The sequence below is a fragment of the Dromiciops gliroides genome, chromosome 2 (genome assembly GCF_019393635.1).
Source record: "Dromiciops gliroides isolate mDroGli1 chromosome 2, mDroGli1.pri, whole genome shotgun sequence".
NCBI lineage: Eukaryota > Metazoa > Chordata > Mammalia > Microbiotheria > Microbiotheriidae > Dromiciops > Dromiciops gliroides.
Genome location: NC_057862.1, coordinates 189,990,003 through 190,011,134, shown reverse-complemented (window position 1 = coordinate 190,011,134; position 21,132 = coordinate 189,990,003). Strand labels below are relative to the sequence as shown.

Genomic DNA, 21,132 nt, shown 5'->3' with positions numbered 1-21,132 from the left:
TGGGGGTGAGAGATAGTGAAAGATTGAGGATTGTAAAGAATTAATTGTTATTTGAGGTTTTTATGCCTTGGTGCACACTGGCCTGGGGTTCTGCAAACTGCACGGTGTTCCACTCACTGGTTGTAGCCATTGCCAGGGCTCTGGCACCTCACATCATCACCACTCGCTGACGCCTACATGGGCCTGGCAAAATTATAATGATTGGGGCTGGTGTGGGGTTTTTCTGGGATGGGGGAGGAGAATTGGGCATTCTAGTTGGACGCTGGAACGACAGGAGGTCTGCTGCATATTCTCAGCTGATTCTTGGGCGGTGGTATCTTTTGAGGTTGTATAATTTCCCTTTCCCCATTTTATTTCCTTTCCCTTGATCCTAATGATCCTGTTTGTGTTATTTTTTTTAAGTTCGTTCTTGTTAAAATAAATCCTGTTCTGTTTTGAGGGAGGCTGCCGGTCTCCTTCCTTGCCCCAATATTGCAGCAAGCTGCTTAGCTAACACGCCCCAATTAAAAATTGGTCCCCACAGTTTTTGGTGAGTCAACCAGGAATTGATTAACCTAGTGAATTTCTTTAACCCACCCCCCCTCCCCCTTATTTGGCCATGAGCCAACTAACCTGGGTGACCTTCTTGCCCCTCCCCCACTGCCCCCTTAGGCAATCTCCCTTGCTCTTAAAAAACCTTAGCGTTTATCTTGCTGGTCAGAGAAAAGCGGGTTCATTTTGAACTGCGCCATGATTGAATATTTGGCTCCTCCCTTGTATATTCTAATTGGCATATTTAGGGACAACATATTGTCCCTATTTAAACTGTTGACCTGCTCAATACTTATTCATGGCATTGCTGGTTTCCTCCTCACAAACACAGTAAAAAAATCTTTGGAACAATGGTATGGGAGAGTTTATCTTTCCCACTGAGCACATATACAATATTACTGGAAGCATTACAACTAAATTCGAACTTTACTATGCCACTATCATTATAGCTCAAATGGCTATAAATTTTATTCTCGTTATTGTCATTATTGCAATGTGGTATTTTTTCCAAAAAAGCTGTAAAGAGAGGAAGGCATATGACCATAGTAGACCACGTGTTCAGAGGGATACCAGTACAGGTCCCTCTATTGGAGATGACCTGAGGTCAGAAACAGATTTAGACCAGTCTTTAGAATCATATCAACAGAAACTGCTCCCCCTACAGAATGTTACAGCCCGCAGAGGAGCACAGCGTAAAATATATAGCCCATTCAGTCCAAAGGATCTGTGTGCATGGAAGAAACTTATACCTAGGTTTGATCAGAATCCGAAGTCAGTAATTTTGCAGTTAAGGTCTATATTTAATACATATCAACCCACTTGGGCTGATGTCACTTGTCTTATGGAAATTATACTATCCCCAAGTGAAATTGCAGATATTGTCACAGCAGGAAATTCCTTGGTGGCTTCTGGGGAAGCGTTAACAGAGTGGCCTCTCCAGGAGCCAAACTGGGATTATAATGATCCATAGCAATTCCAAGAATTAAAAAATGCTAGGGAAATGCTACTGAAAGGAATGGAATCCTGCTCTAAGAAATCTGACAACTGGCAAAAATGTTTAAAACTTGCTCAGGAGCCTAATGAACAACCTAATAGATTTTATGATAGACCATGTGAAGCTGCTAGGCAATTTTCAAGACTGGACCTACTAGACTCAAAAGACTCCTATATTATACGTAATACATTTGTATATCAATTATTGCCAGAAATCCATAAATTTTTAATGATACAGTGTCCAGGCTGGAAAGATATGGCTGTAGAAAGGCTTAAAGAAATTGCCACCTATATCTTTGAGGCGAATGAAGACAATATGGCTAAGCAAAGCATTCTGGCACCAGCACTTTCAGGTCAGGCATTTAAAGGTCAGGACAAAACCCCTAAGGTGTGTCAGTACTGTGAAAAACAAGGACACTCATTGAGAGAATGTAGAATTAGAAAGCAAGAACTCAGGTGGGCAGTAACTGAGGGTCTGGGATATTTTTTCAGGAGAAACTGAATAATTATGAAAATTTTTTCCAGAAAGGAAACAACCAAGATAATTACAGACCTTATTACAACCAGAATTAGTATACTCGTAGACCCTATCAAGGAGGTACAGAAGGACAGAATCAGAATAGGGGTAACTCTAGAATCCCTCAGAAGGAGACACAGGACTGACCGTTTCCAGGGAAGGAGTAGAAAATAAATACAGAAAGCTTTACTTTTCCAGATCCTGAAATTTTGAACCCTCTTGCACCAATCCATTCACCTCCCCAGAGTAATGAACCCCATGTGACCCTCAAAGTTGGGGACACGTATAATGATTGTCTGTTAGATACAGGATGGCAAACCTGTTTATCATTTTGTACAAGATCTTAGAGCTATTAACAATTATATTATTCCTAGTCCTGCTACCATAGTTTCTTCAATCCTATGTGAGGCTACATGCTTCACAGTGGTAGGGACCTGGCCTCTATTACTTTTAAAGGTTCCACTTTATTGCCGTATGTTGGTGATTTACTTTTAGCCTCCCCTGATGCTGACACCTGTCAGGGAGACAGCCGTCATTTATTATTAGAACTACAAAGACCAGAGTCCAGTTCCCCTGATGACATCTCAACCCTCCTTCTAAGACAAGATTTTAAGGACTTTAAATGGACATTTTTGTTTTTCTTTCTGTTACTATATACATCATCTGTAATATGTATTTTCCCTTTCCTATATTGTTTGTTAGCATTGGTTATGATATTCTGTTATTTTAAAAAATTCATTTATTGTTTATTATTTATTGTTCCATCAAGGAAACAGCCCGTGTTTCTTGATGAAACAAAGGGGGGAATGTAAAGAATTCATTGTTATTTGAGGTCTTTATGCCTCGGCGCACACTGGCCTGGGGTTCTGCAAACTGCACGGTGCTCCACTCACTGGTTTTAGCTGTTGCCATGGCACTGGCCCCTCACATCATCACCACTCGCTGACGCCTACATGGGCCTGGCAAAATTATAATGATTGGAAGCCTAGTGAGGGCAGTCATGTGACTGTCAAACCGGCCATCCCATTGGCTGGGGCTGGTGTGGGGTTTTTCTGGGATTGGGGGAGGAGAATTTGGCATTCTAGCTGGATGCTGGAAAGACAGGCGGTCTTGGTGCATATTCTCAGCTGATTCCTGTGAGGTGGTATCTTTTGAGGTTGTATAATTTCCCTTTCCCCATTTTGTTTCCTTTCCCTTGATCCTACTGATGCTGTTTGTGTTGTTGTTTTTAAGTTCGTTCTTGTTAAAATAAATCCTGTTCTGTTTTGAGGGAGGCTGCCGGTCTCCTTCCTTGTCCCAATATTGCGGCGAACCGCTTAGCTAACACTCCCCAATTAAAAATTGGTCCCCACAGGATGAAACTGAGTTTATAGATCTGGGGGACTGGGAGGATGGTGGTGCTCTTGACAGTTAATAGGGGAGGTTTAGAAGTGGGGAGGATTTGGGAGAAAGATAATGAGTTCTGTCTTCTACATGTTGAATTTAAGATGTCTACAGGATGTCTGGCTTAAATGTCTATCTGTTGGTAGTTGGAGACCCGAGGTTGGAGGTCAGCAGAGAGGTTAGGTTGAAAAAGTACATCTGAGAATCATTAGCCTAGAGATGATAACTGAACCCATGGGAACTGATGAGATCATGAAGTGAAGTAGTATTGAGGGAGAAGAGAAAAGGACTCAGACCAGAGTAGGTATAACCTGGATGAAAATCCAGTAAAGGAGGTTTAGAAAGAGTAATCAGATGATAGGAAGAGAACTATGAGAGAGCAGTGTCTCAGAAACCTAGAGAAGAGAATACTCAACAGTGTCATAACCTGAAGAGAGGTCAAGAGGAATGAGGATTAAGAAAAGGCCATTAGATTTAGCAACTAAGAGATCATTAGTCACTGTGGAGAGGGAAATTATGGTGGAATGATGAGGTCAGAAGCTGGTTTGAAGAGAGAGTTAAGAAGAGAGTTAGAGGAGAAGTAGAGGCACCTATTGTAGATGGCTTTTTCAAGGCGTTTAGCCAGATACATACAAATATCTCAAAATCTACACATGTGTCAAGATCATAAAAAATTTTGATAATGAAGCAAGAAGTTCACTTCCCTTCAAGATTTATTGGATAGGGGCAGCTAGGTGGTGCAGTGGATAAAGCACTGGCCCTGGATTCAGGAAGACCTGAGTTCAAATCTGGCCTCAGACACTTGACACTTACTAGCTGTGTGACCCTGGGCAAGTCACTTAACCCTCATTGCCCTGCAAAAAAAAAATTATTGGATAGATATGATCATAGAGAGCACATAAATAAATACTGAGTTCAACTCTGTCCTGGAGGATGCCCTATGAAAGAGGGATGGATGGTAAGACCTTTCATATGCTCCTCTTTTTGTATGACACTGATGCTGCTTGTATAAAGCCCCATGAGACTTCAGGGCATCCTCAATTAGATCTACTGAAACTTAAGAGAGACCAGCCTTACAATACACGTAGAAAACTCCTAAATGATGGAAGAATGCCTATTGTCCAGACAGTGACACACTTTGAGTTGGTTCATCAGTATCTAGGAATAATGCTGCAGATGGCCAGTGAGTTGGGTCCAGAAGTAAGTAGAAGGAATAGAGTAGGCTCAATTGCATCTGGTTAATTGTAAGTACTTCTCAAGATCTCAAATCACTCCCTGAGATAAAACTCATATTTTTTACACTAATATTTTTCCACTTATGCCATATGGCTAAAAATCATGAAAAAACCCCCACAGTTTCCCAACCAAATCTTGGCCTTTCATTCTTACTTAGCTTACAGTATCCTTAAGGAAAAGAATGTGAGTTTTCTTCTGTTTCTTATAGTATTTAGCCCAGTGTTAGTCATATAGTAGATATTCAGTAAATACTTGTCGACTTAACTTTTTTTTTTTTAACATTCTTTGGACTTTATGGTCTTTCTTTGTAATTCTGATGTTTCCTTCCTTCTGTTTACTGCTTTCTATCTGGATTTTCGGATTTATGCATTCCAAGGAGAAAACATCTAAGGTCAGAGGAAGAAACAATGTGATATAATAATAGATTGAATTATTGTTATTGTTATTATAATTATTATTATAATTATTTTGCATGGCGATGGGGGTTAAGTGACTTGCCCAGGGTCATCAAGCTAGTAAGTTTCAAGTGTCTGAGGCTGGATTTGAACTCAGGCTCTCCTGAATCCAGGGCTGGTGCTTTATCCACTGCACCACCTAGCTGCCCCCCGATTGAATTATTTTTGAAGAAGTTCTTCTAGATCACTTGGCTTTTTTCAGTAAAAATAATTTAATTAATGATAAACTTTTGAAAGCTAATATTTCCTTTGGAGCGGGAGTGGGAGGGATTACCTACAGCATGTGAAAGTAACAAATGTCTGATTGGTCAAGGCAAAAGCTATATTTTAGCAGACAAACCTGGTCAGTTATTTATTTTCATTTATTCTCATTGATTCTCTGTGAGTTTCAGCCAGCCTAGAATAGGATTTGGTAAATAGTTGTATATATGCTTCAATGTTTCAAACCATGAAATGTTTGGAATTCTAATCAGATCATGTACCTCTAGGTTATTCATTAGCTGTAGGCAACTTTAAGCAGGATGGAGAAATTATTTACTTGACTTGAAAAGGTCATAGTCAGTAAAAAAGAATAGTAATTATATAATGAGAGCAATATACCTTGCCTCCATCTGAAATTACTGTTGTAAGATTCTCACAATGGCAGAAAGATTACTAGAACATGGAATTTTTATAAAACTGAGTTATTTGAGTTTAAAAAAAGAATTGTACAGGGCAGCTAGGTGGCACAGTGGATAGAGCACTGGCCTTGGAGTCAGGAGGTCCTGAGTTCAAATTCTGTCTTAGACACTTGACACTTACTAGCTGTGTGACCCTGGGCAAGTCACTTAACCCCAATTGCCTCATCAAAAAAAAACAAAAACAAAAAAAATCAAACAAAAAAGAATTGTACTTTCTTCATTTTCTGAGCCATTCTAGAAACAATGTTGTTTTTAACTAAAATGAGTATAGTTGCCCTATTTCTTTCCTATGTTCAGATTCTTTCTTTCTTTCTTTCGTTAGACTATCAAAAATTTTGATGCCATACAGAGCAATGAGGAGATAGAAAATACCAAAAAGTTTGTGACTTTGACCACCTCTTCAGAAGGGACAACTGGTGAGTAAGAAAGATGACTTTGAAAAAAAAGTTTTGTAGAAGAAATGAATTTGAGCCAGATATACACATAGACTCAAAAATTAATGAGTGATGATCCAGCTTTTCTTTAGGGAAATAGCTGGTTACATTAGCCTAATCTATTTGGGAACACCAAGATTCTGGTATAGTTATAGTGAATGTCTATGTGGCCATAGATAGCAGGATGCCAAATTAGGAAGCAGGATAAAAAGTCCTCCTGTGATATACCAATGAGGCAACGTGGTATACACAGTGAATAGAGCTGTAGTCAGGTGGCCTTGGTTTGAGTCTCACCTTATATATGTGCTTTGGGGCAGGTAGGTGGTGCAGTGGATAGAACACTAGCCCTGGAGTCAGGAGGACCTAAGTTCAAATTTCACCTCAGACACTAACTAGCTGTGTGACCCCGGGCAAGCCAATTAAAACCAATTGCCTTAAAAATCCAGCGCCATCTCCAGTTGTCCTGATCAGGAGAGAGTGAGGTTGGTGGCCTTGTACAGCCTTCCTTCATTTAAATCCAATTCAGTGCAAGTCATGACATCACCATAATGTTATGGTCCTCTTTGAGAATGAAGGATAAACATACATACAATTATGGGCAAATTCACATCCCCAGTTTCCTCATCTATAAGACAGGGATAATAATTCTTGTGCCATCTACCTCACAGGCTTGTTGTAAGGAAAGAGCTATATAAATCTTAGTGTTTATTTCCCTTGTGCCCTTCTCTTTTCTGTTGGGAGCCTCCCTTACCTAGATATTCAATGTACTCAAGTTGTCCCCTGGTCTGTTACTTGGGACTCACCACTGAAGTGCTCCACCAAGATGTACTCTTCATTTGTTGGCTTTCCTTTCCTACTGCCCTGTTCTCTTAGGACTCTACTTTCAGAGGTTAGCCAATATGATTAAGTCTGTTAATGCATTAATTTCTCTAACATAATATTATTTGAACAGGACCTTTTGGAGATACAATGCCCTGATCTATTGACTCTCACTACAGGAATTTTAGGCAATAGGACAGAGTTTGATAATTTGGGGGTAAGGCTCCCTTTGGCTTTCCTCCAGTGATTCCACAGAGGCAGGCAGCCATCTTCTCTGTCTGCAGAGAGGAAGGGCCCTGTTAGGGGACGTTTTCTCTACTTAGATATTTCAATGAGCAACTTCTCATCTCCATAGTAAAACTCCAACTTTGTAGAATACCCAGAAGTAATTCCCATTGAATGTAAGCTCCTTGAAGCTAGGGAATGTATAATTTTTACCTATGTATTCCCAGTCGCTAACAAGGTTACTATGATTATAGAAGTCTCTTGATATGTTTTTGTTGAAATATTTCAGACTCTCTGAATGTCTCTAGGTCAGATATTCTTCATCTTTCTTGGGTCATGGACACTTTAGGTAGTTAGGTGAAGCCTTTGGACGCCTTCTTAGAATAATGTCTTTAAATACCTAACTTACATAGGATTGCAAAGCAAACCAATTACACAGTTTTCAAAATATTAAAAAACTAATTTGCTACATAGCAACATGTGTTTATTAATATACCAAATAACGTGGTAATACATTTAAAATATTAGTTAAGCTCAAAGTTAAATTTTATTTTTTAATGATAGAATGAAGAGCTATTGCTTCCTACATTCGTAATAGCAGAGAATACTAAATTTCAGTTAGAAATTAGTGAGAATAAAGATGTACATTTTTTCCTATCCAAGTTCACACCCTACTGCATTCTATCCACAGGGGTCTATAGATCCCAGATTCATAGTCCCTGCATGGGGATAACCTCTTGAAGCAACTATGGATTGGATTAATCTCGACCAAAGCTTGCTGCATAGAACAGTGATGTTTCAAGATCTCTTTGGGTAAAGGGGATTTGGACTCTGAAAAAGGCTTCACTTAAATCAATGGCGTATAGCTCCTGGTTGGCACATTTTATTCTAAGATATGTCACACTGAAACTGAATTTGCTATTGCTGTTAGACCATTTGAAATATGAAAATATTGGCTTTTCTCTGTCAACATGATAACCAATTGGTATTAAAGATCCAATTTTAATTTGGGAGGCTTTTTAGCAATATGTTTATTGTACTATGTTAAAAGAAAGGCCACACAACACATTTAAAAAATTATCTCCATACCTATCGTTTTCTTGGCAAGGATATTGGAGTGATTTGCCCTTTTCTTCTCCAGTTTATTTTAACGATAAGGAAACTGAGGCAAACAGGGTGAAGTGACTCACCCAGTGAGACACAGCTAGTAAGTGTCTGAGGCCAGATTTGAACTCAGGAAGATGAGTCTTCTTGACTTCCGGCCCAGCATCCTATCCACTGCATCATCCAGCTTTTAACTTGTTACAGCTTGAACACTTGACAGGGCCATTGAGGAAGATAATATGCCTAGAGGCTGGTGATTGAAAAGCTTGACCTCTTGAGGTTCCTTCTAAGTCCTGGAACCCAGAGAACCACTTTACTCCAAGCAAGAAATCTGGACCATGACAGTAACGACATGCAGAGTTTTAGTCAGATGTCATAATTTCTTGCTTGGAAATAGGACTCAACAGTTTACTTCTTTATCTAATTAGCACCATCTCTTGAAAGGCCACCTGGAGTAGGCAAGTGGGTAGTGATACTAGTATTCCTCTCTCCCCCCTCCCCCACAAAAAAAGATAAGAAAAAAAGAAAAGGAAATATTAAAGAATACACAGAGGTGAGCAGAAGGACGTTTGGAAGGGGATGTAGACAAGCAGGAGAGTATCGATACTAACTATAGTGTTAAACAATATATGCCTAAAGAACCTAAAAGATTTAAGGTTTAATATACAATTCTCTTTTTCTATTCTTTGTGTATATATATATATATATATATATATATATATGGAAATGTTCATGTTTGTTGATCTTGTCAAGTTCACAATAAAGAAAGAAAACTTTTTTTTTAAAGGTCATCAGATATTTCCTGCACTCTCTGTAGGAGGGTATTCTAAGGACTGACAGATCCCTGTGGAAGGAGTATGACAGTGAACTAATTTTTAACATCATTTTCAGTCACAGTATTCACATTAATGTTAATTTGTTTTCTTTTTCAAAACCCAAGGGGGCAATCCATAAAATGTTTATTTTTTTGAAGATTAAGAAAAAAGTGGTGTTTGTGTTGAGCTTAAATCAGTGGTCTTAATATTTATGTGCTTTTGGAGCCACATTTGCAATCAGTTTACCAGAAGAGCCACATGACTTGTGTCTGTCTTGTACAGTTTAGATGACTGATACTCAAAAGGTTGAAATCAGAGGTCTCAGAGAGGTGCAAGCTGCCCAGAAAACCTCTTTTAAATTGTTGTATGCATTTCTTATTTAAAGGTAAGTATACTTAGGTTTAAAATGCTCAGATTGCTGTAGATTGGATGGGATTTGGGATAAAATGTGAAAATAAAGTCATTGGTAAGGACTGCTGGGAAAGATGTTTATTTTGTTCATTTTGAGCTTTTATAGGTGAGGCTTTTCCTGAACCTTTACTCTCTCTAGTGTCATTGCTTTAGCTCTGATTGCTTCATCCCTATGGAGAATGGAAATTGTTCTGCTGACTCTTAGGTTTTAAGGAGAACCTTTGTGAAATACTCTATTCCTTTCTCTAAGAGGTAGCTTCTTTGCTGCTGCTATTTACATCAGAGTAGTATAGTCAGACATTTACATTTTGGTACACATATGTGTTTTTACATGAAGAAAGTACATGTACATGTTTTGTTTGTTTTTTGTGGGGCAATGAGGGTTAAGTGACTTGCCCAGGGTCACACAGCTAGTAAGTGTCAAGTGGCTGAGGCTGGATTTGAACTTAGATCCTCCTGAATCCAAGGCCAGTGCTTTATCCACTGCACAACCTAGCTGCCCCCAGTACATATATATTTTCAAAACCCTAAACATTTTACGGCACCATGAATTATTTTTCATTCTCTTTGTGATGAAAAAATGGAGTACTTAATACTTTTGATATGAGGGTTGCATATAAAAGTTGTCCAGCAGGTGGCAGCATCAAATTAAAGTTCTTAAAAACTCAAAAATTGAAGAACAATTTGGTTGTGAACAAAGTAGAGAAGCCATTTCTTTACCCCTTTTCTTTTGGACATATGAAGATATTCTTTTAGAGAATATTTTACTTTGCTTGATGCAGTTTTCCTTGATATTCTACCCAAGAGCTTTCCACATAATTGCTTACAACAACAATAGTAATAATAACTAGTGTTTATATAGTGTCTTAAAATTTGTCTACTTTATATGTTATTTCCTCTGGACTGTGCCTGGATATTTATCAGTTTCCAACCCTATTTTAGCCCACTAAAAACCAAACCAAACCAAACCTTTCCAGTCACATGTTTGGTGTTTGGAAATAATAATCCGACTTGGATTCTCCATCATGGCTTGAAGGTGACCCTGGTACTCCAAGGGTATACTCTGGCAGGTCCAGATAATGTGCAAAGGTTTTCTGCATATTCCTTTATGCTTAGGGAGCCTAGCTAAGTGTGATATTAAAAAGAACAATGGTGTGGAACACAGTGCCTAGGTTTAAATCCTTATTACCTATGTGGCTTTGGGGAAGTCACTTAACCTCTCTAGGGGTCTTGAAATTCCCTTTCACCTCTAAATCTGTGAATCACAGAGAGGCTTATCAGGTTGGATATTAAGAAAGAATAATATTGGGGGCAGCTAGGTGGCGCAGTGGATAGAGCACTGGCCCTGAATTCAGGAGGACCTGAGTTCTAATCCGGCCTCAGACACTTGATACTAGCTGTGTGACCCTGGGCAAGTCACTTAATCCCCATTGCCTTGGGGAAAAAAAAAAAGAATAATATCTCACCTTTATAGAATGCTTTACAAAGTCCTTTCCTCAAAAGTACTCTGTGAGGGAGGTAGTGCAAGTATAATTATCCATCCCTATGATGAGAAAATTGAGGTTTAGGAGAAATTAAGTGATTTTCCCAAAGTCACATGGCCAAGAGCCAAGACTTGAGCCTAGGTTTTCTGACCCTAAATATAAGATGTTTTCTACTATGTTATGCTTAGATCTGATAATAGATAAAGTGTTAACTATGAATGGAAAATATCTGTTATGGATCTTATAAATTGATTTTTAAAATACTTTTTGGGATTCATAAGGTAAACAGCCTCTAATTTGCCCTTGGGATTTTGGATTAGTGTATAAATATCCCATGAACATCTCTGAAAATTTGTAATATGCAGATGTTGATGAGTAATTGTTTGTGAGCCCTTAATAAAAGTATAATTGGAACCTAAGCACAGCAAAGTTTCTGTCTAGATTTCTGCTGCATCCAGTTTATAAAAGTCTGACCTTCCTCCACCATGGGCCTTTGAAAGCTGCCACAGCTTCAAGGCGTACTTTGGATCAATGTCCACAACTCATGGGCTTCCAGTGGTTTTTCTTTGACTAGATCAACCAAACGGCTCCCTAGTTCAGAGCAAAAGGAACATTTAATAAAAATAATAATTTTATTGATATATTTTGTCTTTAAATCACCTACATTTTCAAATGTATTCCCTCCTAAAGGGTCATCTCATTACAAAGAATTAAAAAAAAAGTTCAGCAAAACCAACCAACATGACATTTTATGTAGTGTTCTACACTTTGAATTATGTGAAGTAACTAAAATGTTGATCTCTTTTGATCCAAAGAGTAAACTGCTAGGCACATACCTCAGAGAGATCAGTAATAAAAATAAAGTCCCCATATACATCAAAATATTTACAGCAACTTTTTGTAGAAGCTGAGAACTAGTTATCCTTTCCACATTGCAACTTTCTCCATCTTGGTTTCTGTATATTGTAGATTGGCATCATAAATTAAAAGGGAATTTGGGGGGAGTTTTGTGGAAGCCGCAGACAGCCTACAAAGGCCAGCAGGCAACACAGAACTTATGACCAAATATTTAACCCAACATTTACAATAAGACATTGTAAACGCTCCATTTAAAAAAAAAAGAAAAAACTCAGACTTCTTCTTTGGTACGAAGGGAGGGTTAAAAAATGTTATACAGATTTTCCAGAGTGCATGGGTGCTGCACCCATAATCCCTGTAATGTGGAAGGGATAAATGTAGATATAATTATGCCTATCAGTTAAGGAATGGCTAAACAAGCTTTGGTAGTAGTAATACTAGCTTACATTTTTGTAGCCCTTCCAGATTTGCAAAGTATTTTCCATAGGTTATGCCACTTAATTCTCACAAAAGTCCTGTGAGGTAGTGCGTTTATTATCTCCATTTTATAGTCAAGGAAACTGAGGCTGACAGAAGGTAAGCGAGTTGTTCAGGGTCATACAGTTAGTATGTGTTAGAAGTATTCCATCTACTTACTATGCTATGTAACCACCTGGGGTAGCATGATAATACATGATTATAATGGAATATTATAATGCTGTCAGAACTGATGGATATGATAAAATAATAGGCAATTGTTACACAGCACTTGGAGATTTGTAAAGTACTTTACATATATTATGTCTTTGGATCCTTATCACACTCTTTGAAGTAGATGCCATCATCATCCCCAATTTTTCAGGTGAGGAAATAGAAGCAGAAAAAGCTTACATGCCTTGCTAGTAAGGGAATGAGGCAGGATTTGAATTTGGTTCAGTTCTGTCTCCATTATGCATGTGAAGACATATAAATTGGATGCAAAACATGAATTTAATTAAATAGCATAACAAAATAAATGACCAAAAATCCCCTATATACACCGAGATCACATCTCCTATATGGACTTCCACATTTTTGGTATGTGTAGGCAAGGACACAAATGTAGGGAACTCATCATCAGAACAATTCTTGTTCCTGGGTCTTCATCCCAGCTTGAACCCTTTTCTCTTTCTCTAAAGCTGCTGCTCCTAACTTCCCCCTGTAGAACTCCTGGCTTTGGTGGTGTGGTGATACCAGACAGCCAGGGACTGTAAGCTCTCTTTGTTTCATGCTGGCTTGTTCTCCCTACTGCTGGTCTTTAGCAGTTCTAATTTCATTGCACTGCCTGCTGCTGCTATTTCCAGTGGACTGCTCTTTGCTCAACTTCTGCTACTCTTTACTACAGCTTGTTTTTCCCAAATGAATTGAAACTGCTCTACGGCATCTTCCTTACAGAGGAAGGGGCCATATCACCTCTCTTAGCTCATAGCCCCATAGTCCACTTTAGCTACCTTTGTGATTTGGACCAAGCCTGGTTACTAGAGTCTCTTCTGCTTTAAATATGCCTTTTGAACTGTGTGTTTCTGCCTCAGGCTCAAATTCAATAGGTTTTTAAAATTCAAGTGACAGAATTCCTTCCAGCTTCTTGCAAATCCTACACTGTTAGTTATGGTCCTTGCAAGTCACCCAGGAGCTTCACTTTAAAAGACCCAGAGGCATCAAGGCACAGTGGAAAAAAATGCTAGATTTGGAGTCAGAAGACTTAGGTTTGAATCCTAGCTCTACTACTGATGACTTCTGTAACTGTAGAGAAGTTATTTAACCTCTCAGGGTTTCTTCATCTGCCAAGAGAGGGGATTGGGCTTGATGACCCCCCGAATCCCTTCCAGTTCTAAATATATGATCCTATGTGTCCCTTGGAAAAGGGGCTGGCATGGCACTGGTGACCTTCATCCTACTTTACTGTTAGCAATAAAATTCCTAGTCTCCCCACATTCCTCAGATTCACTGTTTTAAGAGGAGGTGAGCTTAATATTCTGGGCCAGGCCTTACTTAGTCCACTATAGTCATTAAGGCTCAGGATAGAATGTAATAAGGCACTCATGGACCATAAATTCAATAAAAACAACTTTACTCATGTTAAACATGCTAGAAGGGCCACTAAGTGGCATAGTGGTTACAGAGCTGGGCCTGGAGTCAGGAAGATTCATCTTCCTGAGTTCAAATCTGGCCTCAGACACTTACTAGCTGTGTGACCCTGGGCAAGTCACTTCACCCTGTTTGCCTCAGTTTCCTCATCTGTAAAATGAGCTGGAGAAGGAAATGGCAAACCACTTTTTGCCAAGAAAAGCCCAAATGTTGTCATGGAGAGTCGGATGCAACTGAAAATGACTGAACAACAGCAAACATGATAAAAAGGAAATAACTCCATTAAAAAGATACTAATTCAGCTAAAAGTAGGCTACTCCCCTCTACCTCTGGATTTACTGAGGCAACTAACCATGCTAGTTAGAGAAGATGTCTCCTCTGGGGGAGAAGGAGCTCCTTTAAAATCTCCTACACCAATTTTCCATAGGCTGCGACTTCTATGCTTCAGAGAAGGAAACCTCAAGAATGTCTTCCCTAGGGGGCAGCTAGGTGGCACAGTGGATAAAGCACCAGCCCTGGATTCAGGAGGACCTGAGTTCAAATCTGGCCTCAGACACTTGACACTTACTAGCTGTGTGACCCTGGGCAAGTCACTTAACCCTCATTGCCCCGCTTAAAAAAAAAAAATGCCTTCCCTAACCCCTTAAAGGGAAATTGGTCTTACTATATAAAACAGGCACTTCTCCTACCACAATATTTGTTCATAGAATGGTATCAATTCTGATCTTTTTTTTTTTTTACAGAAGTCTTCAGATAGTGTCTGTATTATATATATATATATATATATTTTTTTTATTTATTTATTTATTTATTTTTTGGTGAGGCAATTGGAGTTAAGTGACTTGCCCAGGGTCACACAGCTAGTAAGTGTTAAGTGTCCGATGCCAAATTTGAACTCAGGTCCTCCTGAATCCAGGGCCAGTGCTCTAACTACTGCTCCACCTAGATGCCCCGTGTCTGTATTATATTACATACTGGTTTAGGATTTTGGTGTTTGGAACTAAAGGAGATCTTAGAGATCATTTATTCCAACTGCTTCCTTTTACAGAGGAGGAAACTGAGACCCAGGGAACATAGATACCCCTAGAATGTGGGAAAAGTATACTATCACGTTATGGGGAGGCATTTCCATTGGTCCATGTTCTGAGAGGAAAGTGAAAGATCCACATGACTGGTCCCCTAGGGTATGTGGCATACCAAAGATATTAAAAGATAGTTTGTAGCACAGCTAGATTCATGCATTGGGCTAGATTTTGACTCCTGGTTGTCTGACCCTAAGTCTAACACTCTCTTATGTCACACTACCTTGGACTAGCTTGAGATTTGTTTATACCTATCATCACAGATCAGCAGTATCTTTGTAGGTAAAGTTTCTTGAATTCTGTTGCAAGATGCTTTTTCTTTAGAGTTTAAAATGAAGACACTTACACATACCATCTTGAAAGTCAAATCTTCCATAGAAGCCCACATTCACATCTGTCACTTGGTATTACATACAGTAAAACATTGATTCAGACCAAGTGGAAAAATTAATGGAAAACCAGATTTTTAGGATTCAAAAAAGTACAAGTTAATTACTTTCCATGTAACAATTCAGTTAAATTAAATACTCAGAAAATATTGCCAAGTTTTGAACTACTGGGCTTGTTTTAATGAATGGCTAAGACTCATTAGTAGTCACTAAAGCCATTTGCATGCTGAAGATTAATGACCTAAACTTTCTAAAAGCATTTTTCCCTCTTTTCATTAACTTAAAATATCATTCCACACCAGTCTGATTTGTTTAATTAATTTGATTTGGGAAACCCTTTCTTCCTAGAAAAATTAACTTCAGTTCACTCCACAAATCAGTTCAATCTAAAATAATACATACTCAACCTATACCAATAAGGTTAGTTTCATATTTTAGTTTTTATCTTTTCATCCTGTGGCATTTTTCTCTTGCTGCCTTTCTTTGCCTGCAACAGGGGCACTTAACCGCTTTGGTGTCATGGCCCCCTTTGGCAATCCAGTGAAACCTACTTCTCAAAATGATTATTTTAAATGCATAAAATAAAACATATAGGACTACAGAGGAAACCAATTACATTGAAATATAGCACCAAAAGACTAAAAGTTCCAGGTTAAGCACCGTTGGCGCACACCATCAAGTGATCAGTCATGGATTGTCTAAAGAGATATGACTCTTAGATCCTATAACAATATAAAGGCATTCCCATCATCAGGAGCAGAGGCATTTTTATATTTCAACTTCAATAGATATTTTCAAAGGGTGCATATGGAATAACTTGGAAAATAGTTTATTTTGGCATTAGCAGTTTTCTTAAACAAGTTTATGATCATCGTATCCTTGAAGGATTGAAGCATTTTTTGTTATATTCCTATGCCCTTTACTTAATACATGGAACCCAGGGAGTGGGGAGCTGCTGAGCTCAGACAGTCGTGTATACAATGTTAGGCAAAATCTGGTACGAAATTAATGTGGATATCAATGCCCAGACTCAGGAGTATTACAACAACACAATTGTAGACCCACACAGACAATCCAAGGGACTCAAATTGTTTATGCTCCTGAATATTCTGACTGCTTTCAGAGGAATGACCACCAGCCACAATATGCATGCAGAAACAGATCCTAATTACTCATGTTCCTCTGGAGCTCTAAGGTTTCCAGTGCACCCACCATATGACCTAGAAAAGATATCAAGCAAACACCAAAATGAGGAGATCCACAGAACCAAGAAACTACCATAGCCATCAGTCACAATCTTTTATGGGGTATTAGATTAGGCATTTGGCTTGCAGTCAGGAAGACCTGGGTTCAATTCCTATCCCACATACTAACAGATGTGTGTCCCTGAGCAAGTTATTATCCTCTCTGTTTCTGATCTTTAAATTGAAGGGGTTGGATTTGACAGTCCTTAAAGAACCTTCAAGTTCCTTCCAACTCTAAACTTATGATTCTCTTTTTATTTCCAAGGGGAGATATGGCAGACAAGAGCAGCACCCATCTGGGATATAAGTGTAGTCGCAAAATTTTATGGAGAAGGATGATGGAATTTCATCTCTTGTTTTCATGCTTTTGTACTGGTTGGTCCCTTATTTATGGAATACACTGTTTCCTCACGTCTACCTCACAGAATCCTTCTCCAAGATATAGTTCAAGCACTAAGTTTTACATGAAGCTGTTTTTGATTTTCCCAACTGCTAGTGTCCCTCATCTCAAACTGCCTTTATAGTTATTTGATTTATTCTCTTTATATTTGTGTGTGTGTGTGTGTGTGTGTGTGTGTGTATGTATGTATGTATGTAGGGAATAAAATGGATTTCTTAGGGAATTGTGCCTCATGAGAATTTAGTAGATTAAGGTACAGGGAAATTAGGATATTTGAAAGAATATTATTATATATAAAATATCCTCTAGTAAGACACCAGCATTCAAATGGAGAATGCAACTGTGGACCAAGCACTGAACTCTCTAAACTCATGAAGAACAGAGGGATATATCATCCTGCAAATTATTAAATGATGACCACCAGGATCAGGATTAAGTGATAAAGTTTGGTTATAGTGAACCTCAAAAAAAGAGAGTATTGACCATAGTGGGAGACTATAGAAGAAGCAGTGGGGAGCAAAGAGTATTCTTCTTCTACTGGGATGAGTGAGTTGGGCCATATGAGAAAATGTGTAACCAATGCTGGAAAAGATAGCCAAGGATGCAGTAGCAAGGGGTGTGGGTGGGAAGAGGGAGAAGGTCCAGTGCCAGAAGATGGAGAGGAAGAAATATAGAATGAAAGGAAGTTTGCTAAATATGAAGTGGGAGTTTGAGAGGCACAGTGGGAGACAGGTAGGTCTGGAGTAGGGCAGTGGGGGTAGGATTGAAGTGGATGGGATTGAGGGAACAGACAGCTGAGGCTGGGGTAGGAGGATTTTTCTTTGGCAGTCAGAAGTTCTGAATCACTGGGAGTAGGACAGTAAGAGAACATAGGAATATGCCAACCATTAGAATATCAGTGGGTGGGAGGAAGTCCACTATGACAGAAGATTAGAAGATTCAAGCTTTCCCCTGTGTGTAGGCCTGTGTGTTCTTAGGCACAACTTTAACTTCCTGGCTTTGTGGTAAGAAGTGTTTCTGTTTCTTGGGGAGTGCCTGGAATCTCAGCCTGATGAGAGGGTTCTCAGTGTTGTGTTGAAGATGGCCTCCAGTAGCCTATTGGGGAGGCATGGGGTATCCAGAAGCCCTCACTAGCTAGCTATGAGATTGTGTAGGCCCTGGTGGTGATGTTTACTGGGAACCTCCGGGATCTTACCAAAGAACCAGGAAATAGGTATGTCTTATGTTATCCTAGGAGGCAAGAAATGATATATCTTTAAAAAAATTTTTATTTATGCATTTACTTATTCATTTATTTATTTACTTATCCTTCCATCCATTTATTCTCCATCCACTCATTTGTTCATTCATTTATTTATTTATTTTCCACACAATTACACGTTAAAACAATTTTTGAACATTTTAAAAAAAAGTTTGGCGTTCCATATTCTATATCTCCCTCCTCCCCTCCCCCACCCCAGACAGTAAGCAATCAGATATAGCTTATACATGTGCAATCAAGTAAAACAAGGAATGATATCTCGGGGCTTCTAGAAGTTTGCCCTATGGGGTTACAAATTTATAATGAGTTCTAGTGCAAGGGCCCTTGCATTTTTGGGTACATGTCCAGGTAAGGGTTTGTAGGAAAATGTAGACTATAGTTATATGGGATGAGAAGGTGGGGATGGGTTGTAGTCTGTGCCTGTGAAGGTACTACTAACTTTGATGAGGTAACTCATGAAAGTATTAAAGATAATGATAGTCCCACAGCATATTAAAATTTATGGGATGAAGCTAAAGTAGGTCAAAAGGATAAGATGTATTGACAAAAGTGAAAAAGGTTAATGAATTATCTGAAATGTATTAAAAAAAGAAAATAGGCATGTTATTGTGGCAAGAGTGAGGGTTATTCAATAGATAAACTATGTGCTCTACTGCTGTCCTTGTGTGGTCAAGAGAAACTGAGGAGTCTTCAACATACATAGAGTGAGTTCAGGTAAGAATCTTGCAGGATGGACAGGCATGAACATGGTGTGATCATCAAGCTGGGATTTAACATTACATTTGAATATTTGAGTAACAAATTATGTTTGTAGTTGAAAAAAATGAGAAAGGCAACATGAGCACACACCCATAAGTAAGTGAAAAAGATTTCACTTAGATCATTGACATCAAAGGAGAATTTAAGGGATTGAAAACAAGAAACATTTTAATTAATCAGCAAAACAGCCTTTTTTGGAAATGGCCAACAAAATTAACATATCATTAGCTAGCTTGATCAAAAGGAAGAGAGGAAAAAATTGCTAAGGAAAGGAGAAATAAAAAATAGTGAAGAAACAAAGAAAGTTATTCAGTAATATTATATACAATTATATGTCACGTAAACTGAGATTATAAAAAAAGAGGCACACTTATTAAATTTCAGAATATCGTAATTGGCAAAAAGGATCATGAAAACAGGTATGGCATGGGGATTGCTTTGTTAAAGTGAATTTATTCATTTTTGGAGTTGGAGTTAACAGCCATTAAGTAACAAAAGTATAGACACATTTATTTTGTTATTTGTTTCATTTTGCATGTTTGTCTTTCTTATCTTTTGCTCTTGGAAACATTTAAATACCTATAATCATCAGTTTTTCAAAGACCTGTGATTTCATCAGTGTGGGAACTTTTTTTGTGTCTGTAGATCATTTGCTCATTCAACATTCAATTAAATACTGAAGCTATTTTGTGCCAGGGACTGTGAATAAAAAGACAGCAACAAAATAGGCCTTGTGCTTAAGGAGTTTACATTTTACTGAAACCTATCAACAAAAGCAAATACAAACTAGAAAAAAATTAGTTTGTTTTTTGAGGGGGAAGGGGGTGTCAGGAAAGACTTCTTATAACCAGTCAATTAGCTAGTGTTTGTTAAGAGCATACTATGTACTAGGCACTGGGAATATAAAGATTAAGTTCAAATGGTTACTGCTGTCAAGCAGTTTACCTATATTGGAAAACCTATGTCTGCATATAAGGAAATACAAAATGTAATTATAAAATCATTTCTTAATGGAGGGAGGTATAAGCAGCTGGGAACTGGGAGGGATCAGTAAAGTTCTCATAAAGGAGGTGACATGAAGTAAGCCTTGAAGGAATCTGGGGAATCCATTACATTTATATACCATAATTTGTTTAGTCATTCTCCATTTGATTGGTACCCCCTTAGTTTCTAGGTCTTTGCCAACAGACACACACAGACACACACAAACACAAAGAGCTGCTCTAAATATTTTTGTACATATGAGTCCTTTTTTCCCTTTTTTGGGTCTCATTGGAGTATAGCCTGTCACCAGGTGAATCACAACTTCACAAAACTTATGTGAAGAGTAGTTAGGTGGCACAGTGGATAAAGCACTGGCCCTGGATTCAGGAGGACCTGAGTTCAAATCTCACCTCAGACACTTGACACTTACTAGCTGTGTGACCCTAGGCAAGTCACTTAACCCTCAGTGCCCCACAAAACAAAACAACAACAACAACATAACCCACAACCAAACAGACCAAAAAACAACAAAACTCACAAAAAAACTTCTGGATAACTAGGTTTCTTACTAGAGAAATGAGCATGCATTTGGCACCCAAAGAGTTCACAATTTACACAGAAGTTTGCATATTTATGACAGTACAAGGAAAGGAGGAAGAAGAGGAAACAAATCTCCACCTAAAGGGGTGTGGCATGGGAGGGTAACTGTACAGTAAAGGTGGGCCAAGGCAATGTCAAAAGCAGCATTATTTTCCCTTGGGAACTGCTCCAGGGTCTGCTTATCTATAGGGGTCCCAGCTATACTTGCAGTTTCTCAGCCTATGCAGACTGACTGGCACCTGTCTTGACTCCCAAGAACACACAGGGAGTCCAGCTTAGGGTGCAAACAACAAAGTATTTCAACTCAGAGGGGACTTTGTACTTAACATATTTAGGGACTTCTGCATACTCTGGGTCCAGTG

At 38.6% G+C, this 21,132-nt stretch overlaps 1 protein-coding gene across 1 annotated transcript in view; it reads left to right on the top strand.

Annotated features, from left to right (window-relative positions):
- FSIP1 (fibrous sheath interacting protein 1) overlaps window positions 1-21,132 on the top strand; it is a 246,793-nt gene that overhangs the window by 20,543 nt on the left and 205,118 nt on the right. Inside the window, exons 5-6 of the mRNA XM_043980546.1 lie at window positions 5,037-5,051; window positions 6,118-6,211. Coding sequence (XP_043836481.1) covers window positions 5,037-5,051; window positions 6,118-6,211 — 109 coding nt within the window. The remainder of the gene's footprint in view (window positions 1-5,036; window positions 5,052-6,117; window positions 6,212-21,132) is intronic.